Consider the following 17,648-nt stretch of genomic DNA (forward strand, 5'->3'; position numbering starts at 1 on the left):
AGAAGGACCCAAGGGCAGCGTGGCTGTGGTGGGAAGGCCCGGCGCATTCGTGTGAAGACCGCGACAAAGCTGTGGGGTGGCCTGTGGGGCTCAGGGCCAGAGCCCAGACGGGGCCCCTCCCGCCTCGGCACCCGCAGGGAGCCAGGCCCCAGCCCGGGGGGGAACCAAATGGGGGGTAGCCGGCTCCAGCGTTTCTACTGGATTTGTCCCACAGCAGCACCTCCCCACAGAAGGGAGGTGTCAAGGGAACCCCCGTCCCAGTGCGTGGGCATCTCATTCCTGGGTACGTCAGGAAGAAGTGCTCTGGAGAAGAGACCCAGTTCTGGCTCTTGCCGATCCCCTTGGTCTTGACGAGCAGCTGTCCCTCTACCCCCACTACTGACTTTACAAATTTAGTCGAATTCACACAATGTATACTGGATCTTGCCAGGACAGGGAAAGGTTTTATTTATTGACAACGAAAACATGTGTAACATAATTCTCTCTCTAAAACAGAAAACCCCATAAAATACACAAAGCAATCTCTATCTGTATTTACCCAGGGACATTAACAGCCGGAAGGGGGGCTGAGACTGGGAGAAAAGCCAAGGACTAATTCCATTAAAAAAAAAAAAAAAAAAAAAGAAAGAAAAAGAAAAAAAGAAACTGAATTAAAAAAAAAAATAGCATTTTCCTGCTTGTCAGTAGCTGCACTTCCCCCTACTCCGTGTATGAAAACGTGAAACAGAAAACAGCACCTGTGAAAACATACTTCGGCCGTGCCAGGCAGAGATGAGGCAATGGCCCAGGGCTGGGGAATTCCTGCCCCGACTTCCAAGCAGGTCCCTGCAACACAGTCTGCCCTGGGCAGTTCTTTCCCAAAAGCCCCCCGCCCCCAACGACGACGGACAACTCCAGCAGCCTGGCTCCTCTTGTTTGAAGTTCAGTCGGAGAACCTAGGAATCAGGCACAGCAGTTAGGAATCCGACAGGGCTCAGTTGCCCCACACTGAGCCCTCAGCTGCAAGGGCCACAGGCGGTCACAGCCACACATCAGAAGGAGCCAAAGCCGGTCGGTCCCAGGTCTGTGGTGACGACACTAGACGGGGTCGGGGAACAGACGCATGGCTGTAGAGCCCCTACTGGATGGGCTCTGGGAAACGGTAACCAATTAACATGGCGGCTCTGAAAGGCGAAATCATGAACACAGGACAGTCTCAGAAAATCAGAACAGAAAGGACCCTCACTTCATCCAGCTCAACTTCATTTTTCAAATGAAGCCCCAAAAATAAAAGACTAATTTTTGAATGCAGGTAGAGCCATATTCATTAGAATTTCTCAACTGTTCCACAAGGAGTGACACTTCCTTAGCCATTTAAAGATGTGAAAAACACCCCGAAGAGTCCAATATAGAAGCAGCTGCTTCTCAGTGGGATACCACCAAAGACCTGTAAAACACACTGGGCAGCACGAGCCACCAGGATGTCACCACACTAAAAGCCTGGACAAACGTTTCCCAGGCAGCTCCATGGCACAACCGCCATCACACTGCACACTGGTGCAAAGAGACAGGGTGGCGGTTTATCCAGAACCAGAAGACCGCAGTTCAACTCCTGGGTGCCACTACTTCTGCTCTGTGCTCCCGTTTCCTCATCTATAGACCGTGCACGATAACATGAACTTCACTGAGCTGGTACGATCGTGACAGTTATCTGAAGGAGGGCATGTGACAGATGCCATTATAACAACTACTGATGGTTCTGCAGTCTTTGCCCACCATCCCTCCTCCCTGATCCCCTGGCACTAAACACTGGCCCCAGAGCTGCAGAATGTGGGTACACAGAGGGCTGGGAGGCTGGGTGTGCATTCCCAGCACTGGGGCAAGCAGATGTGCCAGTAAGGATACTGCCTCCACTCCCTTCATGAAGGACAGCAGTTTCTGAGGGGAGGAGAAGCCCGCGTGGGACGCCCCCCCTGGTGTAGGAGCAGCACCCCAGAACAGGGAGGGGAAGGCCAACGCTTCCTCCTTCAGTTGTCCATCTTGTCTCTCATTTAAATCTATGAAGAGCGCTTTTTGTTCCTATAAATACTGTGGAACTCTTCTCATTATAAGCCTTTGTTGGCCACCTTTATCCCAAATTACAGAAAAACATGGCACCAGTAAAACATGGCCGTGAACTATGAGATCATGACCTGAGCTGAAGTCAGACCCTTAACCAACTGAGCCACCCAGGCGCCCCTCTTTATTTTTAAAAGTGAGCGAGCATACACCCAAGAGGGGAAGGCACAGAGAGAGACACAGAGAGAGAATCCCAAGCAGGCTCCATGCTGTCAGCACAGAGCCTGATGTAGGGCTCAAACTCATGAACTGTGAGATCATGACCTGAGCTGAAATCAAGGGTCAGATGCCTAACCAAGCGAGCCACCCAGGTGCCCCTGGAGAAGCTTTTTAAGAAAAGAGGGACTGTTGTGGCTGCCCTGTGGGGAAGAGATTGAAGGGGCATGAGAACTGCATGGGGAGAGCAAGGCTCTCTAACCTAGGCTCTCAGGCTGCTCTGCCCAGCACACTGAGGTGGGAGCTGCAAAGCGGGTCCAGGCCTTCAGAGACTGGCAGCTTCACTCTTCTGTTGGGCAGCGCTGTGCTGCCCAACATGTATCCCCATGTATGCCTCCACAAACCCAAGCTGCCACACCAGAGCAACCACTCTAAGGCCGTCACACTGGACAGGCCACATGTGGGCTCCAGTCAATAGTCCACACACATGCCTGATTAGAATGAGGCCCCTTCTCTATAGCCCCAGAAGTGGGAGGCGTTTGCTGCACCGTGCCGGGCATCCAGACAAGGGAGGGATGGGGTGGGACCACACAGGATGCGTGAGGGCAGAAACATCAAAAGCACTTTCCTGTCCAAACCCAAGCGAAGTTATGAAGAAACAATAGGCTGGCAGTAATCTCATGAGGACCTCTGATGCAATCACACCGAGAAATGTCTAGCTGTGGGGCCAAAACCAATCTGACATCACCTCTGATCACTTGCAACTGCTGTCCAGCTTGAGGCCTAACAGGACTTCAGAACCTACTGATGAAACAAGACAGAGCTCAAGCCCCAGAATCAGTAAGGGGAGAGGGAAACCCACCAGAGCTTCCATGGAGCATGATTTAGTCATTCCACTATGAATGCTACCGTTTGTTGTACAAACATGAAGAGTCAGTCTACCATTAAAGTGTAAGAAGCAGTTAATTTACCCTGTATAGATGTGAACCCTTTGTTCTGGGTATTATGAGTCCATAAATAGAAATTTGGGTACAACTATTTATTACTGTTTTTTAAAGATTTTATTTTTAAGTAAACTCTACACCCAACGTGGGGCTCAAACTCACGACGACCAGGAGTCGCTTGCTCCTCTGACAAACCTGGCCAGGCGTGCTGGGAAAACTATGTTATTCATTTATTATTGTGAGAGAGAGACAGCACGAGTGGGGGAGAGGCAGAGAGAGGGAGAGAGAGAAGCCCAAGCAGGCTCTGCACTGTTAGCACAAAGCCTATGCGGGGCTCAAACCCAAGAACTGTGAGATCTTGACCTGAGCCAAAACCAAGAGTCAGACACTTAACCGACTGAGCTACCCAGGCGCCACTCCCCCCCGCCGACCAGGAAAACTACTTTAGACATTTGAATAAAATATAAAGATGTATATCCCCAATTCAAATTAAGGATGGAAATAAACTGCCAATAGTTTAGAACCCTAAACCTAAAAAAAGAACTATAAAAATACTAGAAGGAAACAAGACATTACTGGCTGGCCAAGGGGAAGCATAAACAGACAAATGAGAGTAATGGAGGAGAGACAAACTGATGAGGCCCCTCTTACAGGTAGTCTCACTCCCTGTCCCCCAACTCCATTCAACAGCAACATGCTCTTCTGACTGAGCCAGCCAGGTGGCCCCTGAAATGTCTTTAAATGCATATTACATAATACAAAATACATAATTCTATTTGTGGGAAACACCGCATATACACCCACATTCTCAAATATTCACAAAAAACCTTCAGGAAGGACACATATAAAACGTCAACACTGGTTACCTCTGGAGTGTGGGCTTGGGGACTGAGAGCTTTTACTTCTCAACCTTTTTAAAAAAAAAAAAGCCTATAAGCATGTAGCATTTTCATAATTTAAATTTTACTACTGACACACAGCTGTCAGTATGGGTGGGGTGAGTAGAGGAAGCAGCACGCAGAATGCTGATCATGGTCAGATGGGTAATGCATACATGGGGAGGTCGACACGCCATCCTTGCTACCTTTAAATGGGTTTGAAAATCTCCATTTTATCATTATTATAGCTTGAAAATAATCAACTGAAAAAAAAAAAAACAAAACCCCGTCTCAATCTAGTTCGTATCCTGTGCAGTGACTTCAGACATAAATGCTGTGATCAATATTCATTCAGTGTGAACACGTTCCCAGGAACGGATGGTAGAGAGAACCGCCAAGATCAGACACTGGGATCTTAGGAGGTTCAGGTAGTTGAATTTTCACACTGGAACCAATAAAAAGTAACACTTGAGCACAAATAAAAAGATACCAAAATAGAAAAGTTCACATTCTGCAAAACCAAATCTCGTAGCACACGGAGGCACAGTCAGAGGAAAAGGTCAGCATGTCTCCAGGGCTCACAGAAAGATAAGCTCAGAGACCTGCACAGACAAAAGCGGCCCCACTTAGGCAGGGAACCCAGACCACGTTCCAGCAAAGCAGACGCCCGCTGAATACATTCATACTCAACAAGCGGCTTCCGAGGAGCGCAGAGCCAGGCCCGGGGAAAAGGCAGTCAATGTGAAAGAGAGACTCAAGTGAGGATACAATCGGCGTCTACAATAGCTGCACACAAAAGTGAGCAGTAACCAGAGAAGAGTGTGAAAGTGTAACAGAGGAGCCGGGGAGGTGATGTAATCCTGGAAGCCCGAGCCGGAGGCTGCAGAACCCAGGATGTGGAGGCTGGAGGCGGGAGTCCAAAGCCCTGGGCTGGGCAGGGTGAGCAGGGTTCCCACGGCGTCGGGTGCCAGACCCACCCGGTCTCCCTGCCCTCTCCGGCAGCGCTTCTGTCTAGTGCCGCTCAGGGAACCAGAGTGAAGGGCCCACCTTGAGCGGCATCTGGGAGATACACCTGTAATGGCGGGTCGTTGAGAAAAGTGATGAAAGCTGTGGATCCCTCTTCAAGATCCCAGCCAATGCACAAACATTGCACGTAAAGGTGAAGACTCACAGCTCCTCCTGGAAGCTGTTTAACTGGTTCTCTTTCTCCAAAAGCATTACTCAGCCCATCGGAAGAACCTAGCCTGGGTATCTCAAGTAATTCCATGGTGGGGAGAATTATTTTAGAAGGAGCCAGAACTCATTCACACTCTTGTGACGTGCTGATCTGGCCTATAAGGTCCTCCAATCTGCCACTCCTGCTCCTGCCACCCTGCCAGGCAGCTGTTCAAAGCAGACACTCGCTGCTGGGCCCTCCTTCGACTGCCCCTGCTTCTGTGGCTCCATGCTGACTCCTACTATTGCTGGCCTCTTGGCCTCCCTGGTGGTCCTCCAGCTCAGCAATCTGCCCCTTCCCTGGGCCACATTCCTCGACTTCTTAGTGCCCGCCTGAGTCAGGGGCCATACAGTGGTGTTCCCTGCCGCTGGGAACCCTTTCAAGCTCTGAGTGGTCCCTCCAAGCCCACCCTTTCTAGGCTAAGCTGAACCAAGCATGCCCCAGTCCAGTGGAGATGGCCAGGACCCACAGCATAGCCCTGCTGCACTTCCGATGACAACTGTCAGAGCTTATGGCCATCAACCTCCACGGTGCAAAGGTGGAAGCAGCAGGGCATGTGGTCCAAGGGGTAAAAAGTGCCACCCAACTGCTACCTTTGTTTCAAAATAAGGTTTATATCATTTAGCATGTGAGGTTTCTAGTACCATCCAACCCGTCTCCTCACACAAAAAGGTCTGGAGAAAAGGCCTGCGCTGCCATGGACCACAGACCAGCTGCATCCACATGACCTGGGAATGTTAGAACCCTGAATTCTCGGGCCCTACTGCCCTGTGGAACCAGAAGCTCTGGAAGCTGTGCTCACACTCTACCCTCTTGCTCCCGCTCACTCCACACCCACGGTGCTCTTGCCCTTTGTTCCCGCTTCTCCACTGCTGCCCGGGTCACCGTAAGTTGCCACTGGCAAATCCAATGAACATTTTTCAGTCCTGGTCTTTTGAGTCCTCTGTGCTGCTAGATTTGACCCTGCTGGTTACTCTTTGAAATCTGAGCCCCTAGTCGGTCTGCACCTTTTCTGGAGTCAGAGGCCCCTCTGAGAAGTGATGGCAGGCATGGATTCTGGGGATACACACAGCTATTCAGGGGTTTGTGGATGCCATGATGCCCACCATTGACTCCTGACTAAACCTCCTGTTCTACTTTGCTGTTTTCACAGTGGCTCGTTCTCCTCCTGCTTTCTGTCCTCTTTTGTCAGCTCAAAGCTGGTACTCCGGGGTCCAACCTTGGCCTTCCTTCCTCTTTCTACCCCTCCTCCTGGGTGACCTCATTCCCATTCCTGGGCATACTGCCCTGCAGATACTTGTGGCTGCCACCTGCTCTCCAGCCCTCCAGCTGTCTGCTAGCCACCCCCACCTACATGTCCTGTAGTCACCTCAAATTCCTCAAGCCGCAGACAAAAGATCCCCATCTTAAAACTCCTTCAGTTGCTAACCCCTCCATGGACCCAGTTATTGGAGCTGGAAATCTGGGGATCATTCTTGATTCCTTCCCCTGCTGCAATACCAAACTGTGATTCTTGCCACCAAAAGCAGTCCCTGAATTTCTTCTCTCTCCACTCACCCCGTATCTGCATTCAGGCCCCCATCTGCTAGCTGTGAGGTTGGCTGTGGCAGTCTCCTGGTCCCAGGGTTTCCCCCTGATCTCCATTATTCCCCCAGCCACCAGAAGGGATTACTACGAGAGAGGAAAGATTCCAAGGAAGGCTGTTACGGTGACCTTATTTGGGATACAAGGATTAAGTGCAGAACATTTAGGATGTAGGATTGTGAGTTATCTTAAAGAGATGTGTGGTTTCCCAGCAGTTGTTGTTATAAATGCATCCCCCAAAGACGTCCATGTCTTAACATCTGGAACCTCACACTATGTATGTATGCTACCATTAGAGTGGCAAGGAGAACTTGACCATTAAATTAAGGATCTTGAGATGGGAGATTAACCTGGATTACTTGGGTGGGCCCAGCACATTCAGAAGGATCCTTCCTTGCAAGGAGGAGGCAGGAAGAGGCAGGAGGGTCAGAAAAAGAGAAGAGAACAGGACAGAAGAAGAGAGGAGGGAAGGATAGAGAGAGAGAGAGAGATTCATGGCAGGGGGAGACTGAAGACGCTATGCTGACGGCTTTGAAGATGAAGAAAGGGGCCACTAGCCAAGGAATGCAAGCAGCCTCTACGGGCCATTTGTTCTAGTGGCAATAGGAGTACAGAGGAATTTGCTCTATCTTCATGGATATCACAATAAACTTACCTACCCCCTGCCCCAGAAAAGAAAACGACAAACAAGCCCTATGATAGATCAGGATGCCAACAAGAATTGTAGAGAAAATGCCCGCATCTGTCTCTCACAGCCTTTCTGGTTCCGACTGTGAAAATGACCGTGGTGGGTGTGGTCACAACAGGGCAGACTGTGTCCTCTGTGCTAGAGGTGATTTTTGCTCACAGCTCCCTCCCTTTGTCTATTAGATTTGAAAACCGTTCACTGGATTCTTGAAACTTTGGGGCTCATCCCAGTTCCTCTCGGCTTCACCCCCATGTTTCTAGCTTCTCTGCAAAACCCTGAGGAGGGCAGCCAGGAAAACCAGCTAAGACTGTCTTCTCCCTCAGGTGTCCCAAGACACTAAGACACTTGATGTTCATTCCTTATTGCTTAGCCTCTCTCCGTTCATTATGTGCGCCTGTACCCTTGTTCACCTAGATCGGTGTCTGGGATTACATACGCCTGGAGGCAGGGTTTATGAACCGGGTTAGGAACCCAAGAAATTAAAACGGACTAAGCCAACATCGGACAGAACCTCAGGAAATACACAGTGACCCTACAGATCCGATCACTTCATCCTACACATGATGCGATCAAAGCCCAGAGGGGTTCGAGGACTTTGCTACAGTCACAGCAAGGGAGTGAAGACGGAGAAGCCCAATTTCCCATTTATCAACCCTGCAGTGAATGGTAAAGGGCACTTCCACGATTGCAGATTTTGAAAATTAGAAAAAGGAACCTAGTGATCTCCTGCAATTTAATTAAGTAGCCCTCACTGATACCTCATGCACAGAGGGCACAGAATGGACTGAAGTAAACCTTAGGAGGAAGCAGGTTTCAGGCCCATCACAGGTGCCAAGAGAGGATGTGAAGAGGAGTGAAGGGGCCAAAGAAACTCTGCCAGGGGAAATGCTTTCCCAGGCAGGGGTAGAATGAAAAGGTGCCAACCTGAGTGGAGTTATTTATAGTCACACAACAAAGGGATGACTTCAGTGATACCTCCTGAGCTGGGAGAAAAGGCATTTCACAGATATTCAAAAGATCAAGGGACTGTGTCTAACAGTTTGCCTGAAAAACCGACAGGGCCCTCATCTGACAACAAGGGAGCGCCTGCCTGGCCCAGTTACCCTGGGGAAAATACAACTACATTTTGAGGAGAGAAAAAAAAAAGTTGGAGATTCAGAGGAAAAAAAAAAAAAAAGTGGAGACTCAGAGGAATAAAGTCAGAATAATAATATATAAAATTACAAAAATACCTTTAAATGAGTTATTTGTTCAGGACTCAGACGAGTCTAACTGGAGGCATGAAACATCCTTATAGACTCAAGCGTCGATTTGTGAGTTTCTTCTTAATCTCTTTGGGAAGAGGGGGATCAAAGAGATTCCCCATCTAGATCCAGTCACATACTGGATATGGGGAAAAGATGATTTGCTCCTAGGGTTTCCTGGCAACGGACTAGCCCGGCCGGACACAGGAAGGCTATTTTGGAACGAGGGAACCCCTGACCCCAGAGGACATCTCTAGCTTCTGTGGTGGCACCAAGCTCTGTGGGGCCTGCTGCTTTAGTGCTCACTTCAGGCCAACTCTCTGAAGCAGGACGAAATCTCAGAATTTCAGCGAACAGGAATGTATTCTCTGCAGCATGGCCTTTATTTCCACCTGAGCCTCCTGGGAGCTGCTCTGGCTTCCCAGAAAACATTCTTTTTTTTTTTTTTAAAGTCTGTTAAGATACTCTTTCCCTGAGGCTGGCCACACAACATGGCTCAATCCTCTTAATTCTACAGCTCAAAGGCTTCAGCTTAAGTGTGGAAAGCAGGAAAAAAAAAGGAAGAAATTCTTAAACATCTAAGTGAGGGAGAAAAATCCATGGGCACCTGGTGGTAACACTCCAACTGAAGAGAGCTGCTGAATATATTTAAAGCTTCAGATATCATCTGGGGTTTAGATTTCAAATCCAATGAAAATGGTCAGAGTTGTTTATTCATAAGCACAAAGACCTCCACAGGGAAAGGGTCTAATTCTTTGAGCTTCATGCCTTTCCCAATCTGTAAAGTGGAAACAATCATTTCTCCCTCAGGAATGTCGGAAAGATGAATGGGTTTGAGAACAGACCTACAATAGTGCTCAGACTCCAGGAAGAACTGTTGAAAACCCTTCACTTGGGGCACTCCTGCTAGCTCATTACGGAGCTCGGCCTTACTCCCGTAGGTCAGACAGAAGCATAACGTGAATTCCAAAAGCCATACAGAAACAGTGACATGTGTAACTATATCAATAGGCAAAACAGCCTGGAGAATATTTCAAGTTACATAACATTTAATTAACATCCTTCACATAAAAAAGGGTTTTTACAAATCAACTATAAAGACCCAAAACGAGAGCAGGCAAAGGAGATCAAGAGGCAAGTTGCTTTAACAGTAGAGAGAGCCAATTAAAAACACAAAAAGCCGCTCAACTTCACTAGAAATTGGAGATGTACAGTTGAGATAATGCAGCACTTGTGTCCACTGTTTCAGCCAGAAAAATCCACCTGAGGAAAAAATTTTGGGGGAAACTATTGTTAAGAGCTGGGGCCCAGTGCAAATCCCCTTCCTTCTGGTATTTAAGGATCTCAAAGCATTTTGATTGGTTCTCACCTGCTCAGCCTTAAGAGTAAGTGAGTGGATATCCTGCCCAGGTATACAGAAGTTTTTTATTTTAAGTTTATTTATTTATCTTGAGAGAGAGAGACAACATGAGTGGAGGAGGGGCAGAGAGAGAAGGAGAGAGAAAATCCCAAGCAGGCTCCGTGCATCAGCACAGAGCCCGACGCGGGGCTCAAACTCACAAACCATGAGATGACCTGAGCTGAAAACATGAGTCTGACACTTAACTGACTGAGCTAGCCAGGCTCCCCTAACAAAACTCCTGATCAATTTTTCTATTGCTACGTTCTAAAGTGTGAACAGGCAACCAAAAAACAACTGTGGAAAGTCTGCAACATGAAGCATGGAAAAGAGAAAGATGAAAGCAAGTAAGCAGAAAAATAAACATCTCAGAGTACAAAACAAAATGTGCAAGAATGGTCCTTATCTTTTAGAGGTACGTAAGGAAATGGGAAATCCTTGTGGATGAAATGACAGTATTATTAGGATCCACTTCAAATTACCCCAACAGTGCTAGGGGTGGGGAAGAAATGGGGGGGTCACAGATGGAAACACTGGTTCTATGTTGATACTATTAAACCTGAATGCTGAATACATGGGGGAAATCCTATTATTCTACTTGTCTAAGTTTGAGATATTTCATCATACGAAGGTGGAGAGAGAGAGAGGGAAACTATAAAAGAGGGAAATCTGAAAAGATCTCGTGGTTTCAAATATTTGCTGAAATGAAAAAAAGCCAACAGGAGAGAGTTGGAAATGAGGTATGTTTCCTGGCAGGAGGCAGGGCAGTGAGGGAGTTAAGAGAGACAATTTTACAGAAACGTAAAGGTTTATGGGTGGCTCAGTCAGTTAAACGTCTGACTTGGGCTCAGGTCATGACCTCGTGGCTTGGGAGTTCCATGGTCCCTCACTGGGTTCTGTGCTCATAGCTCAGGGTGTGGAGCCTGCTTCAGATTCTGTGTCTCCGTGTCTCTTTCTCTCTCTGCCCCTCCCCTGCTTGTACTCTCTCTCAAAAATAAGTATTTTAAAAAATGTAAAGAAACATAAAGGATATAGAAGGTCCCTGCAGAAAGTCTAACATCCAACCAACAGGAGTCCTAGAACAAGAAGAGAGGGAAAAAGAAGGAGGGGGAATGTCATTAAGGAAATATAGAAGAATTTCTTAGCTCTCAAGAGCATGAACCTCTAGAATTAAGGTACCTATGTGAAGGACTTGAGCATCTGGGGGTACCTGGACACACACTGAAATTTTAGAGGAGTTAAAAATAAAGAGATACATTTTTACCAGCATCTGGAGTTGAGGAGGAGGAGCTCTGAGAAGGGGCAGGACTACTGACAGGAGTGGCATTGGGGGTGGAGGTGCCTGAGGGGAAAGCTGTGAGGGCTAAGGCAGGAGGGATGCACAGTCTTGGAGTGGAGATCTTGTAAGCGGGGTCTGGGGGGGGTGGGGGGATAGTTACTGTGGGAGGCAAGTCCTAATAGGGGGCTCATTTCTCATGAGGAAGGGAGCTTTGAAATGGGGGATAGGTTCTAACTAGGGAGGGGATTCTTTTCGTTCTAAAATCTATACCAAGCTATAAAGTGTGTAACCAAGTGTGAACTGGACACAGGAGGAGTGGAAAAATTTATCTATTATACACCCAATTTTTGGATGTTATTTGAGAATAGCCACACAAGGAAGTAAACCAAGAAAAGAGAGCCAGTAAATAGTGGATTCAGCCCAGCAGATAAAAGAAATCCCAGAATGGCAGTTATGCATCAGGCCTATGGAACATTCTCAACGGACTGGTACACAAAATGGGCGATTTCTAAGAGGGAGGTCCCTGAGAAGAAAGGGAAGTCCTAGACTAAATGGTATCACAGAATTTTAATATGTAGGATTTTTAAAGTTTATTTTTTGAGAGGGAACACATGCACAAGTGGGGGAGGGTCAAAGAGAGAATCCCAAGCAGGCTCTGCGCTCTCAGCACACAGCCCAATGAGAGGCTCGAACTCACAAACCATGAGATCACGACATGAGCCAAAAATCAAGAGTCAGACACTTAACTGACTAAGTTAACTGACCAGGCACCCCTGGTACCAGAGTTTTAAAGAGGTAAGGATAAAGGCAAACAGTTCAACAAACAAAAACCAAGGCATTTATAAATTATAGGGAAAACAAAAGCTCTTAAAAACACACACACACACTACATTGGGTTTTCAGTTAGTAATATTCTTATCACACAAAGGGAGCATAGGTGATACTGTCCCTAAATTCACCTATTTTTTAAACAATATTTATTTTGAGAGAGACAGAGCACAAGGGAGGGGGGAGGGGCAGAGATAGAGGGAGGGAGGGAATCTGGGCGGTGCTCTGTGTTGAATCTTACGCTGGGTCCGATCCCGTGACCCTGCGATCATGACCTGGGCCGAAGTAAGGAATTGAACACACCACTGAGCCACCCAGGCACCCCTGAATTCACCTATTTTAGGTCAACCATTTCAGCTGAAAATAGCTACGGTGCTCACTTTATATCTCTTTTCCAGACACGATAGAAGTACGGCAATGGTCTCAGATGCTGCTAGCGTGTCAGGACAAGAAGGACACACTCAAGCTCTAACTGAAGAGAGCAACACAAGCCACAGAAACAGAACTAGGAAAAAGGTTAGAACACTACCCCAAGTGTTTCCAACTAGGTGGGCACCTGTTATGAAAGCCCTCTGGTGGCCCCGGTGAAACCACTAGTACTCGGGAGGGAGCTATGGGAGGTCTCCACCAAGTAGGTAGCTAGGAAACGTCTAGTTGTCAAAGTCTGAACACCGTTAAGTACACGTGCAGGAACACTGCATCCACTGCACTGCAAACCACAGGTTTGTTTGCAGCTTCAAAACAGCTTATCGTACACCAGCTCGGGGTTTGCTATAAACCTTCAGGCCTTCCAAAGTGCAGGAGTCGAAAGGCTGACTTCCATCTTGACCTCTTAGATCACCCCAAGAATACGCCCATCCAGAAGTACGTGTGTGGTGGACATACCCTCTGGAGATCCACCCAGAGGAAAAAGGGTGCCGCAATGGCAATGCCGTGTCTGCTCCTTCGCACCGTGGAGATGCCAGCTGAGCAGCAGCCGCAAAGAGATGCCTCGTTCAACCCGCTGCCTCCGCTAGAGTGAGACAGAAGTCACACTCCGCAGAACAGTGAGAGCTGCAACAGCTAAATGCCCTCGATGGGCATCTTCCCTCGAATCTGCCCCTCCTCTTCCTCCCCTTTGTGTTCTGAGACAAGTGGCTTTCTTCCTTCAGTCATTGCTCCCCCGCCCTACTATGCAGCGCTAAGAAGGGAGCCACTCATGGGACTCAACACACGGTAACAGGCCAGAGTCCTGCTTCAGGAGTTTGCAAGCTGGAGCCCTGGCTGGTACAGGAAGAAGAGGAAGGTGTGGGGGTAGGGAAGAGCCCGCTCTCAAATAGAAAGGCTGCGAAAGGACACTTGGGCACTCTACAGTAGGAGAGCATGAAGCAGAGGAGACAAAGTTGTTGAGGCCTTCAGAACCGCAGGTGTCCACCTGCTCAAGTACTGGCTGTTCAACTCGGATTCTGTGAGTGCCCAAATCCCTTCAGCAAATCTCTTTTTTAGCTGATGCTCGTTGAAGACAGGTTTCTGTCACTGGCAATAATGAGGGTCCTGACAGCCAATACAAGAGCCAGCTTGGAGGATATGGTTTCAAAAAGGCTGGTTTAGCATTTCGGCTATTTTACACTTGATCCGACCAACATTTACTGAGTGCCAATTATGTGCTGGGCAAGCTTCCAGACACTAGAAAATACAAAGACAGAAAACACACGGTCTCTGATCTCCAAAAATGTAGTCTGTTATAAGCGGAAACTTTGAGACTGTAAATTAAGAGAACACTTATTCCACCAGGAGGACCAACATCTTGTAAGACAAGATGCAGACAGATCACTAGTATTTAACATCTTGGAAAACAAGAACCAATTGTGTCAAAACTAGGTTGTCGAAAGAATCTTAAAACTTGTTAAGTGATAGAACACTGAAGACCTAACAGTAGTGGCAGTAAGACAAGAATAGCCATTTTGCAGGCTCTAGGCCCTGAGCTGTCAGCACAGAGCCCTACACGGGGCTCGAACCCACGAACTGTGACATCGTGACCTGAGCTGAAGTCCGATGCCTAACTGACTGAGCCACCCAGGCCTCCCAATAATGGCCATTTTAGACTCAAACACAGTCATTCCTAATATGACAAAACACCCAAAACTTAGGAATATCTGGGAAACCATCTAAAAACTCATCAGGTCCAAAACACCTTCGAGACGGAGAAAGCTGGGGGGTTAGAGACAACGATGAGGAGCTGCCCTGCTGGATTTTCCAAGATCTGTTTCCAGGACAGACCCTGGAAGAACTGGGTCTCCACTAAATGGTAGGACATGCCAGATGACACGACAGTCCAAAACGTCTGGCAAAAAGCCAGCAAACCTCTCTTCCTGCTGGACATTAACAGTAGCCAAATAGGAGAAGTATTCTGGCTCGCGTCTCAGTTCAGAAAACCCACTAATACTTCAATGTCCCCGAAAGACCCAAAGGCCAGGGTCACTGGGTCAGAGCTTGTGATAAAGGCAACATTTACTTCTGATACCGACTGGTTGTTTTTGACAGGGCAGAGAACAACAGCTTTTAGATCACTTGCGAAAATGTCTGGGATGAATAGGCCTTTTCACTGCCTTCTTCTCTCCAATCTCTTTTGTAGAGAGATGTAGGTAGCAACAAAGGAGAGATTTATTACCATGAGCCCATTCGGCAGCTGTTTTCTTGTTGCTCCTTGTTTAACTTCTCTCAAGAGAGCTGAGTTATCTACCCAGCAAAGCAGGTGTTGAAGGCAGGTGATTTTGTTTCCATTAATTTTCTTAAGTAATAGTAAACCAGACTAGAGAATTATCTCATGAACTCACAGGGGAACCTTAACCCTGTGCCTGCTAAATCACAAGGCATCTGCTGCAGCAGGAAAGTTAGGTTGTGATCCCTGGTGGTTCCAACACCTTCAAATCTCTCCAACTGACAGTAAGCAGAACTTAAGAGTCACAGCTCATCCCTACTGCCCAACATCTGGATTTTGTCTTAACAATGTGTTACACTAAAGTGATGCTGGAGGCTTCCAGGAAAAAACAGATTAAGAAAGGCATTACTCTTCATCGCAAAGCCCAGATAAACCATCACATTAATGACTATACTCAACAGTTTCATGTTCCGAGCTACTGGGAGGGAAAGGTTAACATAAAACATGGAAAAAGTTTTTAATTTTAAGGCTTAAGACCGCCTCCACCTATAAACTGAATCTCCAGCTCTGGAACTTTCCAATCTTCACCATGATCATCTTCATGAGAAGGCGCCCATGGTATGTGCACTCTACACAGTCACTGTGCCATTAGCTTCCCGCAGAAACTTTCTACCCCTCCCATCTATACTCACTTGTAGACAGCCACTATTCACTAGTGGGCTGAGGAGAACAACCATCCTTCCATATACTGGACAAAATCCTGAAGCCTTGCACGCTTCAGCCCTTTGATTACCTTCAATTTTCTCCTACTGTAGAGCCATTATCATAAGCAGCGAACATTCGGTGACACATTTCTTTCTCTTTATCTGTGTAGTCCCTGTAATAGCTGGAGACAAAAATACACATTAGAGAAAGTCTGTCTTTGTAGGAGGTGACATCTGGTGGCTAGAATACTCCACTCAGGTCCAGAAACATCGAAAATTCAGCAAGCCCTGAACTGAATCTGGAGGCGATGGAAGCCGGACGGGTAGGGGAACCAGGAGAGGCTCCCAGGGAAGGGCTGTTTAAGAAGCACATGGACAGCCTGAAGCCCACGATCTGAGAAGATGACAGCCTTAAAGGCTGGAGCCACTGTAAGGGCTGCCAGGCTGAGTCTTCCCAAATGGCCTCATACTCGGTGACCTCTGACTTATCTTGAGATTTCTTTGCTAAATAATGGTCAGATTCCAAAATTTCTACATCGGACTTGTAAGTATCTTCAAAGGATACACTTACTATTTTTGGCACCTAGGTGGGACAGGATACTTTTAAAAACCAGAGAAGAGGGGCGCCTGGCTGTCTCAGTCAGTAGAACATGTGACTCCTGATCTCCGGGTTGTAAGTTCAAGTCCCATGTTGGGTGTAGAACTTAGTCTAATTACGTAATAAATATTTCAGTTTAAAAACAATCAGAAAAGAGATTTCTGGACAGTCTTAAAAGGTCTGAAATATAACAAATGGATTCAAGTGTTAAGGGGTGCACACAGGATTTTTTTTTTTTTTTTTAACATTAAGGGGCTTCAACTAGCAATCCAGATTAAATGTTTAATGTCAACAGGAGTAGAGAATCTTACCAGTAGAGAAGAACAAAAAAATAATACCTAAGAAACTGGACAGATTAGGAAGTGATGGAATTCTGGACAACTCTTATTTATATGCTGATATAGTCAAAGCAGAAAACTTTGAAAGTAACTTCTGTAATCAGAAAAAGCTACACTACTGAAAGACTGGTACTGGTATTACTTGGATAACAAAAAATCACCCTCTGGGTATGAATTAGACCTGAAAGATCCACTGCAGGTCAAACCAGGATCTACAAGACACATTTCTGCAGTCTGTTAAGAACAGTGGTTTTCAGTTGTGGCAAGTAGGGGAAAGTATCTGAAGAACAAGACTTTTTTTTTTTTTTTTTTAACATTTATTTATTTTTGAGACAGAGAGAGACAAAGCATGAACGGGGGAGGGTCAGAGAGAGAGGGAGACACAGAATCTGAAACAGGCTCCAGGCTCTGAGCAGTCAGCCCAGAGCCCGACACGGGGCTCGAACTCACGGACCGTGAGATCGTGACCTGAACCGAAGTCGGACGCTTAACCGACTGAGCCACCCAGGCGCCCCGAACAAGACCTTTTCAAAAAATTACACTGGCCCGCCTGTTATAGAGTGCTTACTTTGGGGGTAAGGGGTGGGGAATAGGGAGATGGGATAGGATCCGGATTTGCAGTTTTGAAGTTTGTCCCAGGCTCCTCAGTGGGAGCTGTTGGTTTAGCACTTCTTAAAGCCAGCTCTAGGGGGCACTGCCTTGTAACACGCTCCACACAACATTGCCAAATAGTCCTCCGCCAGGTGGACAGACGTGAACCGCAGCCCCAAGGCTCATCTCTCTCTCTCTTTGGTTCGCACTCCCGCAAACAGAGGTCTCACCTGGCCAGTTTCTTCAGCTCGTTATTGATGTCATGATTGAAGGGCTGTTCCTTCTGGGCTCGGACTAGAAAATCTCGAGCCTTCTGATACTCAGTCATGATAAGACAGGCCTGTCAAAGGATGGAGTTTTAAAAACACACTCGGTTAGGAAAGACAGTGTTTTTCTAGGGCCCAAGTTGAACATCACCACTACCTTTTCTTGGGCATTTGTTCCCCAGTCCCTGCCCTCCAAC

The 17,648-nt window shown here is 47.3% G+C and overlaps 1 protein-coding gene across 6 annotated transcripts in view; it reads right to left on the reverse strand.

Annotated features, from left to right (window-relative positions):
• FKBP6 (FKBP prolyl isomerase family member 6 (inactive)) overlaps nucleotides 1-17,648 on the reverse strand; it is a 69,213-nt gene that overhangs the window by 39,816 nt on the left and 11,749 nt on the right. The window contains exons 7-9 of one of the 6 annotated variants that reach the window (XM_019421661.2): nucleotides 17,416-17,525; nucleotides 15,748-15,840; nucleotides 424-1,690 (exon numbers count right to left, since the gene is read on the reverse strand). In XM_019421661.2, coding sequence (XP_019277206.2) covers nucleotides 15,750-15,840; nucleotides 17,416-17,525 — 201 coding nt within the window. In that variant the 3' untranslated portion in view covers nucleotides 424-1,690; nucleotides 15,748-15,749. Of the gene's footprint in view, nucleotides 1-423; nucleotides 1,691-9,833; nucleotides 11,283-15,747; nucleotides 15,841-17,415; nucleotides 17,526-17,648 lie in introns of those variants that run through there. The other 5 variants (XM_019421662.2, XM_019421663.2, XM_019421665.2 and 2 more) reach the window with 5 other exon arrangements.

The sequence above is a fragment of the Panthera pardus genome, unplaced genomic scaffold (genome assembly GCF_024362965.1).
Source record: "Panthera pardus isolate Hobbes unplaced genomic scaffold, ASM2436296v1 HiC_scaffold_4, whole genome shotgun sequence".
Classification (NCBI taxonomy): Eukaryota; Metazoa; Chordata; class Mammalia; order Carnivora; family Felidae; genus Panthera; species Panthera pardus.